General features: G+C 48.8%; 1 protein-coding gene across 4 annotated transcripts in view; it reads left to right on the top strand.

Annotated features, from left to right (window-relative positions):
• The window catches only part of LOC128689409 (protein abrupt), a 503,752-nt gene that overhangs the window by 363,861 nt on the left and 126,180 nt on the right, over window positions 1-13,711 (top strand). Inside the window, exon 6 of one of the 4 annotated variants that reach the window (XM_070083643.1) lies at window positions 3,320-3,768. The exons of the other annotated variants lie outside the window; for them this stretch is intronic. Within the exon in view, the coding sequence (XP_069939744.1) occupies window positions 3,320-3,753 (434 nt within the window). The 3' untranslated portion in view covers window positions 3,754-3,768. Of the gene's footprint in view, window positions 1-3,319; window positions 3,769-13,711 lie in introns of those variants that run through there. 4 annotated transcript variants of the gene reach the window in all.

The following is a 13,711-nucleotide window of genomic DNA, read 5'->3' as shown; positions in this document are numbered from 1 at the left end:
GTCAGGAGTGGACACCACGACCAGGGTCAGGAGTGGACACCACGACCAGGGTCAGGAGAGGACAACACGACCAGGGTCAGGGGTGGACACCACGACCAGAGTCAGGAGTGGACACCACGACCAGGGTCAGGGGTAGACACCACGACCAGGGTCAGGGGTAGACACCACGACCAGGGTCAGGAGTGGACACCACGACCAGGGTCAGGAGTGGACACCACGACCAGGGTCAGGAGTGGACACCACGACCAGGGTCAGGAGTGGACACCACGACCAGGGTCAGGAGTGGACACCACGACCAGGGTCAGGAGAGGACAACACGACCAGGGTCAGGGGTGGACACCACGACCAGAGTCAGGAGTGGACACCACGACCAGGGTCAGGGGTAGACACCACGACCAGGGTCAGGGGTAGACACCACGACCAGGGTCAAGAGTGGACACCACGACCAGGGTCAGGAGTGGACACTCCAACATTTGCTTATTACTTACCTGGAGGTTATTCCGGGGATCAACGCCCCCGCGGCCCGGTCCATGACCAGGCCTCCCGATGGATCAGGGCCTGATCAACTAGGCTGTTACTGCTGGCCGCACGCAGTCCGACGTACGAGCCACAGCCCGGCTGATCCGGCACTGACTACTTAAGAAAATTATTTATCAGTTTATAAAAAGATTAATATTATAATATATTACCTTATGTGAATAATTTACATTGTTATTCTTGAGGGAGTGTTTACAAATGTGTTCTAAATGAAGGTCGTTCATTGTATGTGTCCTGTATAGGTCATACATATGCAGATCATACATGTGTCCTGTATAGGCCATACACGTGCAGATCATACATGTGTCCTGTATAGGCCATACACATGCAGATCATACATGTGTCCTGTATAGGCCATACACATGCAGATCATACATGTGTCCTGTATAGGCCATACACATGCAGATCATACATGTGTCCTGTATAGGTCATACATATGCAGATCATACATGTGTCCTGTATAGGTCATACATATGCAGATCATACATGTGTCCTGTATAGGCCATACACATGCAGATCATACATGTGTCCTGTATAGGCCATACACATGCAGATCATACATGTGTCCTGTATAGGCCATACACATGCAGATCATACATGTGTCCTGTATAGGCCATACACATGCAGATCATACATGTGTCCTGTATAGGTCATACATATGCAGATCATACATGTGTCCTGTATAGGCCATACACATGCAGATCATACATGTGTCCTGTATAGGTCATACATATGCAGATCATACATGTGTCCTGTATAGGCCATACACATGCAGATCATACATGTGTCCTGTATAGGTCATACATGTGCAGATCATACATGTGTCCTGTATAGGTCATACATATGCAGATCATACATGTGTCCTGTATAGGTCATACATATGCAGATCATACATGTGTCCTGTATAGGTCATACATATGCAGATCATACATGTGTCCTGTATAGGCCATACACATGCAGATCATACATGTGTCCTGTATAGGTCATACATGTGCAGATCATACATGTGTCCTGTATAGGTCATACATATGCAGATCATACATGTGTCCTGTATAGGTCATACATGTGCAGATCATACATGTGTCCTGTATAGGTCATACACATACAGATCATACATGTGTCCTGTATAGGTCATACATATGCAGATCATCCATGTGTCCTGTATAGGCCATACACATGCAGATCATACATGTGTCCTGTATAGGCCATACACATGCAGATCATACATGTGTCCTGTATAGGCCATACACATGCAGATCATACATGTGTCCTGTATAGGCCATACACATGCAGATCATACATGTGTCCTGTATAGGTCATACATGTGCAGATCATACATGTGTCCTGTATAGGTCATACATATGCAGATCATACATGTGTCCTGTATAGGTCATACATATGCAGATCATACATGTGTCCTGTATAGGTCATACATGTGCAGATCATACATGTGTCCTGTATAGGTCATACATATGCAGATCATACATGTGTCCTGTATAGGCCATACATATGCAGATCATACATGTGTCCTGTATAGGTCATACACATGCAGATCATACATGTGTCCTGTATAGGCCATACACATGCAGATCATACATGTGTCCTGTATAGGTCATACATGTGCAGATCATACATGTGTCCTGTATAGGTCATACATATGCAGATCATACATGTGTCCTGTATAGGTCATACATGTGCAGATCATACATGTGTCCTGTATAGGTCATACACATGCAGATCATACATGTGTCCTGTATAGGCCATACACATGCAGATCATACATGTGTCCTGTATAGGCCATACACATGCAGATCATACATGTGTCCTGTATAGGCCATACATATGCAGATCATACATGTGTCCTGTATAGGCCATACACATGCAGATCATACATGTGTCCTGTATAGGCCATACACATGCAGATCATACATGTGTATATATAGGACACACTGTATCACTAGAATATTTTGTCAGGAAATACTTGGCTGATTAGTGAACGTCGCCACTCGACCTCTTCACTGAAAATCTCATTGAGGAAAACGTTTCCTAATAAAATAAAAAGCTTAGATATATATCTTTATTTACAGTGTGGGTATACATATACCAGGTTGGTGCAAGTAGGTGATACATGTGTAGGTGATACATGTGTAAGTGATACATGTGTAGGTAAGAGAGAGGTGCTGAGTGTTGATGCGACTCCTGCGTAGTCAAGTAATATTGTCTGAGCTGCTTAATCATCATGCAAAACTTGATTACGGTTAATAACACACGAGTTATAGAATTAAACAGAAAATTAAATTGGTTTTAAAAGTAAAAATTGTTGGGGGGATACATAGTGGCTTTGATATGAGTGAGGGGGGATACCAGAGGCCAGGCTGATGAATAATATTTCAATGATTATGAACTAGCAAATACCAAAGTAGTAATGTTTTTGTTGTTGTGGTGGTGATTGTGTGTGTAGGTAGACTGTTTAGAGCAGTATGGGCTTACTAACATTGTAGATTGTACCTTCTCTCTCTCTCTCTCTCTCTCTCTCTCTCTCTCTCTCTCTCTCTCTCTCTCTCTCTCTCTCTCTCTCTCTCTCTCTCTCACTAGTACAACCTGGCGACCTAACATTATGGGTGTTGTACTCTTTATATCAGTTGTGCTGTAGATGTTTACACTCATAAGAACATAAGGCAGGTTGTGTGAAGGTGAGGGCGTCACAGGGTGTTGGTGGGTTTGTGTTACTACGTGTTGTTTGTAACGATGGCGGCTGTACGAGGTGGTGGTGTTGTTTCAGGTGGCGGTGGCGGCTGCGGCGGAGGCGACGTGGTGGTGGCGGCGGCGGGCAGCGGAGAAAGGTATCCATGCCGGGCGCCCGTGTGCTGCCCCGTGTGTAGGCGTGTGTGCTCCAACAAGTACATCTTAAGAACACACATGGAGGACCGCCACTCGGGCCCCCAAAGGCTACCCTGTCCTCACTGCTCCAAAGAGTACTCTTCCCGCAACTCTCTCCTCTCCCACATCTCACGCTACCACCGCGAGCGGGAGCCAGGACCCCTTCCTCTGCCCACCGTCGACCTACTCGAACCCAAGTCTCACATGGCGCCCCCGCACGCCCCTCACCATATGCCACCACCCTCGCCTCACCACGCACTCGATATGCTCGACCACAAGCCACCACATCTACACCACCAACACCTGCCACCACAGCTGCCGGGACCCTCACACTAGACCTTCACTCAGTCTGCTTCACTCATAGAAACTGTGGTGAAGCATCTGACCTGTCTCTGCTGCAGTGCCAAGATGAAGTTGATCAGTGAAGCAATGTTGAAGGTGTGAGATGTGCCACTCAGTGGTCAACCAGTGGATGTGTTCATGTGTGACAACTGTGACCTTCCATTCCCCGTCCTCCCCTACTCTAACACCAACACAGCCACAATCACCATCACCACGACGTTAGTACCAATACCATAAACACATCACCATCAATGCAGCCATCACCATCAACGCAACATTATATAACACCACCAACACAACATTGCCACCACCATCACCATAACAGTATCACCATCATCATAACGTCACCATCAACAACATCATCATAGCATTACCACCATCAACACAGCATTAGCACAAACACATCACAGCATTATCACTATCAACACAACATTACCACCATCAACACAACATCATCACCATCACCAACAATATAACATTACAACCATCAACATAACATTATCACCGTCACCATCAACACAATATTTCCACTACTACTTTCACCACCATCACTACTTTCACCACCATCACTACTTTCATCACCATCACTACTTTCACCACCATCACTACTTTCACCACCATCACTACTTTCATCACCATCACTACTTTCACCACCATCACTACTTTCACCACCATCACTACTTTCACCACCATCACTACTTTCACCACCATCACTACTTTCACCACCATCACTACTTTCACCACCATCACTACTTTCACCACCATCACTACTTTCACCACCATCACTACTTTCACCACCATCACTACTTTCACCACCATCACTACTTTCATCACCATCACTACTTTCACCACCATCACTACTTTCACCACCATCACTACTTTCACCACCATCACTACTTTCATCACCATCACTACTTTCACCACCATCACTACTTTCACCACCATCACTACTTTCATCACCATCACTACTTTCACCACCATCACTACTTTCATCACCATCACTACTTTCATCACCATCACTACTTTCATCACCATCACTACTTTCATCACCATCACTACTTTCATCACCATCACTACTTTCACCACCATCACTACTTTCATCACCATCACTACTTTCACCACCATCACTACTTTCACCACCATCACTACTTTCACCACCATCACTACTTTCACCACCATCACTACTTTCACCACCATCACTACTTTCACCACCATCACTACTTTCACCACCATCACTACTTTCACCACCATCACTACTTTCACCACCATCACTACTTTCACCACCATCACTACTTTCACCACCATCACTACTTTCATCACCATCACTACTTTCACCACCATCACTACTTTCACCACCATCACTACTTTCACCACCATCACTACTTTCACCACCATCACTACTTTCACCACCATCACTACTTTCATCACCATCACTACTTTCATCACCATCACTACTTTCACCACCATCACTACTTTCACCACCATCACTACTTTCACCACCATAACTACTTTCACCATCACTACTTTCACCACCATCACTACTTTCACCACCATCACTACTTTCACCACCATCACTACTTTCACCACCATCACTACTTTCACCACCATCACTACTTTCACCACCATCACTACTTTCACCACCATCACTACTTTCACCACCATCACTACTTTCACCACCATCACTACTTTCACCACCATCACTACTTTCACCACCATCACTACTTTCACCACCATCACTACTTTCACCACCATCACTACTTTCACCACCATCACTACTTTCATCACCATCACTACTTTCACCACCATCACTACTTTCACCACCATCACTACTTTCATCACCATCACTACTTTCACCACCATCACTACTTTCACCACCATCACTACTTCACCACCATCACTACTTTCACCACCATCACTACTTTCATCACCATCACTACTTTCACCACCATCACTACTTTCACCACCATCACTACTTTCATCACCATCACTACTTTCACCACCATCACTACTTTCACCACCATCACTACTTTCACCACCATCACTACTTTCACCACCATCACTACTTTCATCACCATCACTACTTTCACCACCATCACTACTTTCACCACCATCACTACTTTCATCACCAACACTACTTTCAACACCAACACTACTTACAACACCATCACTACTTTTCATCACCATCACTACCTTTCATCACCATCACTACTTTCATCACCATCACTGCTTTCATCACCATCACTACTTTCACCACCACTCACTACTTTCATCACCATCACTGCTTTCACTCACCATCACTGCTTTCATCCCCACCATCACTACTTTCATCCACCATCACTACTTTCATCCACCATCTACTTTCTACATCCACCATCACTACCATCACTACTTTCATCACCATCCACTCATCACCATCACTCTTTCTCCACCATCCACTACGCACTTGCCACTGCCTACCCTCTCCCTCTACCACCACCAGTGCTTCCACCACCACAACTATTTCCACCACCACTAACACAGCTACCACTACTTCCACCACCACCACTACCACTACTTCCACCACCACTACCACTTCTTCCACCACCACCACCACTATTTCCACCACAACTATTTCTACCACCACTAACACAACTACCACTACTTTCACCACCACCACTGCCACTACTTCCACCACCACTACCACTGCTTCCACCACCACTACATCCACCACCACTGCTTCCACCACCACTGCTTCCACCACCACTACTTCCACCACCACTACCAGTCATCATCTTTGTCTTAGGCTACATCTCCATGGAACAGTTTACAGTTAGTTGTGCACCTCTCTCTCTCTCTCTCTTTCTCTCTCTGTCTCTCTGTCTCTCTGTCTGTCTCTCTCTCTCTCTCTCTCTCTCTCTCTCTCTCTCTCTCTCTCTCTCTCTCTCTCTCTCTCTCTCTCTCTCTGTCTCTCTCTGTCTGTCTCTCTGTCTGTCTCTCTCTGTCTCTCTCTCTCTCTCTCTCTCTCTCTCTCTCTCTCTCTCTCTCTCTCTCTCTCTCTCTCTCTCTCTCTCTCTCTCTCTCTTTCTTTCTTCACACTTCCTCCCTCCATTATCCCTCCCTCCATCCGTCAAACACACACACACACACACACACACACACACACACACACACACACACACACACACACACACACACACACACACACACCCACTCACACACACACACACACACACACACACACACACACACACACACACACACACACACACACACACACACACACACACACACACACACACACGGGTGTTAGAGTAAAGAAAGTCATGTTGATGATAATGGTGGTTGATGTGCCTCCCCTCTCCTCTCTTCCCCTCCCCCAAGTATAAGGTGAATGAGAAAGTGGAAGATACAAGTCATGGCTATAGTGTAGTGGGGTTGCCTGCTTCCATCACTCCACTCTCCCTACACACACTATTAACACAGTTAGTCACCATCATCCATTTGGTCAAGATTTATAGTTTTGTACAAATAAATAAATATATATTTGAAGATGAATTGAGTGTATAAGTTTGTAAAATAAATATGTTGGTAAGTCGCCAGTGTGGTGGCTGTTCGCGAGATAGAGGGGAAGAGGGTCGAATTTATTTTGCCAACATTGTTTCTCAACATTGTTTGTCAACGTTATTTTCTCAACATTGTCAACGTTATTTTCTCAACATTGTTTGTCAACGTTGTTTTTTCAACATTCAATATTGTTTAGTCAGTTTTCAACATTGTTTTGTTAAGTTTCACATTATTTTGTCAACATTGTTGGCGCCGTTGACCCGCCACCACACACGAGCCCACCTACCAGACTTTAGTTCCTTCTGTTGTAAGTGATTACACACCAGGGTAGTGGTGGTGGGTGACATACACCTGTCACTACATACTCACCAGGGTGGTGGTGGGTGAGATACACTTGTCACTACATACACACCAGGGTGGTGGTGGGTGAGATACACCTGTCACTACATACACACCAGGGTGGTGGTGGGTGAGATACACTTGTCACTACATACACACCAGGGTGGTGGTGGGTGAGATACACCTGTCACTACATACACACCAGGGTGGTGGTGGGTGAGATACACCTGTCACTACATACACACCAGGGTGGTGGTGGGTGAGATACACTTGTCACTACATACACACCAGGGTGGTGGTGGGTGAGATACACCTGTCACTACATACACACCAGGGTGGTGGTGGGTGAGATACACCTGTCACTACATACACACCAGGGTGGTGGTGGGTGAGATATACCTGTCACTACATACACACCAGGGTGGTGGTGGGTGACATACACCTGTCACTACATACACACCAGGGTGGTGGTGGGTGACATACACCTGTACATACACACCAGGGTGGTGGTGGGTGAGATATACCTGTCACTACATACACACCAGGGTGGTGGTGGGTGACATACACCTGTCACTACATACACACCAGGGTGGTGGTGGGTGACATATACCTGTCACTACCTACACACCAGGGAGGTGGTGGGTGACATACACCTGTCACTACATACACACCAGGGTGGTGGTGGGTGAATACACCTGTCACTACTACACACACCCAGGGTGGTGGTGGGTGACATACACCTGTCACTACATACACACCAGGGTGGTGGTGGGTGAGATATACCTGTCACTACATACACACCAGGGTGGTGGTGGGTGAGATACACCTGTCACTACATACACACCAGGGTGGTGGTGGGTGACATACACCTGTCAGTACACACACACCAGGTCGGTGGTGGGTGACATACACCTGTCACTACATACACACCAGGATGGTGGTGGGTGACATACACCTGTCACTACATACACACCAGGGCGGTGGTGGGTGACATACACCTGCCACTACATACACACCAGGGTGGTGGTGGGTGACATACACCTGTCACTACATACACAACAGGATGGTGGTGGGTGACATACACCTGTCACTACGTACACACCAGGGCGGTGGTGGGTGACATACACCTGCCACTACATACACACCAGGGTGGTGGTGGTGGTGGTGGGTGACATACACCTGTCACTACATACACACCAGGATGGTGGTGGGTGACATACACCTGTCACTACATACACACCAGGGTGGTGGTGGGTGACATACACCTGTCAGTACACACACACCAGGTCGGTGGTGGGTGACATACACCTGTCACTACATACACACCAGGATGGTGGTGGGTGACATACACCTGTCACTACATACACACCAGGGCGGTGGTGGGTGACATACACCTGCCACTACATACACACCAGGATGGTGGTGGGTGACATACACCTGTCACTACATACACACCAGGATGGTGGTGGGTGACATAAACCTGTCACTACGTACACACCAGGGCGGTGGTGGGTGACATACACCTGCCACTACATACACACCAGGGTGGTGGTGGTGGTGGGTGACATACACCTGTCAGTACATACTCAGCAAGGTAGTGGTGGTGGGTGACATACACCTGTCACTACATACTCAGCAGGGTAGTGGTGGTGGGTGACATCCACCTGTCACTACATACACCAGGGTGGTGGTGGGTGAGATACACCTGTCACTACATACACACCAGGGTGGTGGTGGTGGGTGAGATACACCTGTCACTACATACACACCAGGGTGGTGGTGGGTGAGATACACCTGTCACTACATACTCACCAGGGTGGTGGTGGGTGAGATACACCTGTCACTACATACACACCAGGGTTGTGGTGGGTGACATACACCTGTCACTACATACACACCAGGGTGGTGGTGGGTGACATACACCTGTCACTACATACACACCAGGGTGGTGGTGGGTGAGATATACCTGTCACTACATACACACCAGGGTGGTGGTGGGTGCCATACACCTGTCACTACATACACACCAGGGTGGTGGTGGGTGAGATACACCTGTCACTACATACACACCAGGGTGGTGGTGGGTGACATACACCTGTCACTACATACACACCAGGGTGGTGGTGGGTGAGATACACCTGTCAATACATACATACCAGGGTGGTGGTGGGTGAGATACACCTGTCACTACATACACACCAGGGTGGTGGTGGGTGAGATACACCTGTCACTACATACACACCAGGGTGGTGGTGGGTGACATACACCTGTCACTACATACACACCAGGGTGGTGGTGGGTGAGATATACCTGTCACTACATACACACCAGGGTGGTGGTGGGTGAGATAAACCTGTCACTACATACACACCAGGGTGGTGGTGGGTGACATACACCTGTCAGTACACACACACCAGGTCGGTGGTGGGTGACATACACCTATCACTACATACACACCAGGATGGTGGTGGGTGACATACACCTGTCACTACATACACACCAGGGCGGTGGTGGGTGACATACACCTGCCACTACATACACACCAGGGTGGTGGTGGTGGTGGGTGACATACACCTGTCACTACATACACACCAGGATGGTGGTGGGTGACATACACCTGTCACTACGTACACAACAGGGCGGTGGTGGGTGAAATACACCTGTCACTACATACACACCAGGGCGGTGGTGGGTGAAATACACCTGTCACTACATACACACCAGGGCGGTGGTGGGTGACATACACCTGTCACTACATACACACCAGGGCGGTGGTGGGTGACATACACCTGCCACTACATACACACCAGGGTGGTGGTGGTGGTGGGTGATAATACACCTGTCACTACATACACACCAGGGTGGTGGTGGTGGTGGTGGGTGATAATACACCTGTCACTACATACACACCAGGGCGGTGGTGGGTGAAATACACCTGTCACTACATACACACCAGGGTGGTGGTGGGTGACATACACCTGTCACTACATACACACCAGGGTGGTGGTGGGTGACATACACCTGTCACTACATACACACCAGGGTGGTGGTGGGTGACATACACCTGTCACTACATACACACCAGGGTGGTGGTGGGTGACATACACCTGTCACTACATACACACCAGGGTGGTGGTGGGTGACATACACCTGTCACTACATACACACCAGGGTGGTGGTGGGTGACATACACCTGTCACTACATACACACCAGGGTGGTGGTGGTGGGTGACATACACCTGTCACTACATACACACCAGGGTGGTGGTGGGTGACATACACCTGTCACTACATACACACCAGGGTGGTGGTGGGTGACATACACCTGTCACTACATACACACCAGGGTGTTGGTGGTGGGTGACATACACCTGTCACTACATACACACCAGGGTGGTGGTGGTGGGTGACATACACCTGTCACTACATACACACCAGGGTGGTGGTGGGTGAGATACACCTGTCACTACATACACACCAGGGTGGTGGTGGGTGAGATACACCTCTCACTACATACACACCAGGGTGGTGGTGGGTGAGATACACCTCTCACTACATACACACCAGGGTGATGGTGGGTGAGATACACCTCTCACTACATACACACCAGGGTGGTGGTGGTGGGTGACATACACCTGTCACTACATACACACCAGGGCAGTGGTGGGTGACATACACCTGTCACTACATACACACCAGGGCAGTGGTGGGTGACATACACCTGTCACTACATACACACCAGGGCGGTGGTGGGTGAAATACACCTGTCACTACATACACACCAGGGCGGTGGTGGGTGACATACACCTGTCACTACATACACACCAGGGCGGTGGTGGGTGACATACACCTGTCACTACATACACACCAGGGCGGTGGTGGGTGACATACACCTGTCACTACATACACACAAGGATGGTGGTGGTGGGTGAGATATACCTGTCACTACATACACACCAGGGTGGTGGTGGGTGACATACACCTGTTACTACATACACACCAGGGTTGTGGTGGGTGAGATATACCTGTCACTACATACACACCAGGGTGGTGGTGGGTGACATACACCTGTCACTACATACACACAAGGGTGGTGGTGGTGGGTGACATACACCTGTCACTACATACACACCAGGGTGGTGGTGGTGGGTGAGATATACCTGTCACTACATACACAACATGGTGGTGGTGGGTGAGATACACCTGTCACTATATACACACCAGGGTGGTGGTGGGTCACAGACCGGACCGCGGGGGCGTTGACCCCCTGAACTCTCTCCAGGTAAACTCCAGGTAAACACCTGTCACCACATACACAACATGGTGGTGGTGGGTGAGATACACCTGTCACTACATACACAACATGGTGGTGGTGGGTGACATACACCTGTCACTACATACACACAAGGGTGGTGGTGGTGGGTGACATACACCTGTCACTATATACACACCAGGGTGGTGGTGGGTGAGATACACCTGTCACTACATCAGGGTGGTGGTGGGTGAGATACACCTGTCACTACATACACACCAGGGTGGTGGTGGGTGGGGATACACCTGTCACTACATACACACCAGGGTGGTGGTGGGTGAGATACACCTGTCACTACATACACACCAGGGTGGTGGTGGGTGAGATACACCTGTCACTACATACACACCAGGGTGGTGGTGGGTGAGATACACCTGTCACTACATACACACCAAGGTGGTGGTGGGTGACATACACCTGTCACTACATACACACCAGGGTGGTGGTGGGTGAGATACACCTGTCACTACATACACACCAGGGTGGTGGTGGGTGAGATACACCTGTCACTACATACACACCAGGGTGGTGGTGGGTGACATACACCTGTCACTACATACTCACCAGGGTGGTGGTGGGTGAGATACACCTGTCACTACATACTCACCAGGGTGGTGGTGGTGGGTGAGATACACCTGTCACTACATACACACCAGGGTGGTGGTGGGTGAGATACACCTGTCACTACATACTCACCAGGTTGGTGGTGGGTGAGATACACCTGTCACTACATACACACCAGGGTGGTGGTGGGTGACATACACCTGTCACTACATACACACCAGGGTGGTGGTGGGTGAGATACACCTGTCACTACATACTCACCAGGGTGGTGGTGGGTGAGATACACCTGTCACTACATACACACCAGGGTGGTGGTGGGTGAGATTCACCTGTCACTACATACACACCAGGGTGGTGGTGGGTGAGATACACTTGTCACTACATACACACCAGGGTGGTGGTGGGTGAGATACACCTGTCACTACATACACACCAGGGTGGTGGTGGGTGAGATACACCTGTCACTACATACTCACCAGGTTGGTGGTGGGTGAGATACACCTGTCACTACATACACACCAGGGTGGTGGTGGGTGAGATACACCTGTCACTACATACTCACCAGGGTGGTGGTGGGTGAGATACACCTGTCACTACATACACACCAGGGTGGTGGTGGGTGAGATTCACCTGTCACTACATACACACCAGGGTGGTGGTGGGTGAGATACACTTGTCACTACATACACACCAGGGTGGTGGTGGGTGAGATACACCTGTCACTACATACACACCAGGGTGGTGGTGGGTGAGATACACCTGTCACTACATACACACCAGGGTGGTGGTGGGTGACATACACCTGTCACTACATACACACCAGGGTGGTGGTGGGTGACATACACCTGTCACTACATACACACCAGGGTGGTGGTGGGTGACATACACCTGTCACTACATACACACCAGGGTGGTGGTGGGTGAGATATACCTGTCACTACATACACACCAGGGTGGTGGTGGGTGACATACACCTGTCACTACATACACACCAGGGTGGTGGTGGGTGAGATATACCTGTCACTACATACACACCAGGGTGGTGGTGGGTGACATACACCTGTCACTACATACACACCAGTGAGGTGGTGGGTGACATACACCTGTCACTACATACACACCAGGGTGGTGGTGGGTGACATACACCTGTCACTACATACACACCAGGGTGGTGGTGGGTGACATACACCTGTC

Source organism: Cherax quadricarinatus, chromosome 1 (genome assembly GCF_038502225.1).
Source record: "Cherax quadricarinatus isolate ZL_2023a chromosome 1, ASM3850222v1, whole genome shotgun sequence".
Lineage (NCBI taxonomy): Eukaryota > Metazoa > Arthropoda > Malacostraca > Decapoda > Parastacidae > Cherax > Cherax quadricarinatus.
The sequence above is the reverse complement of the archived record's forward strand: the minus strand, read 5'-3'. Positions and strand labels throughout refer to the sequence as shown.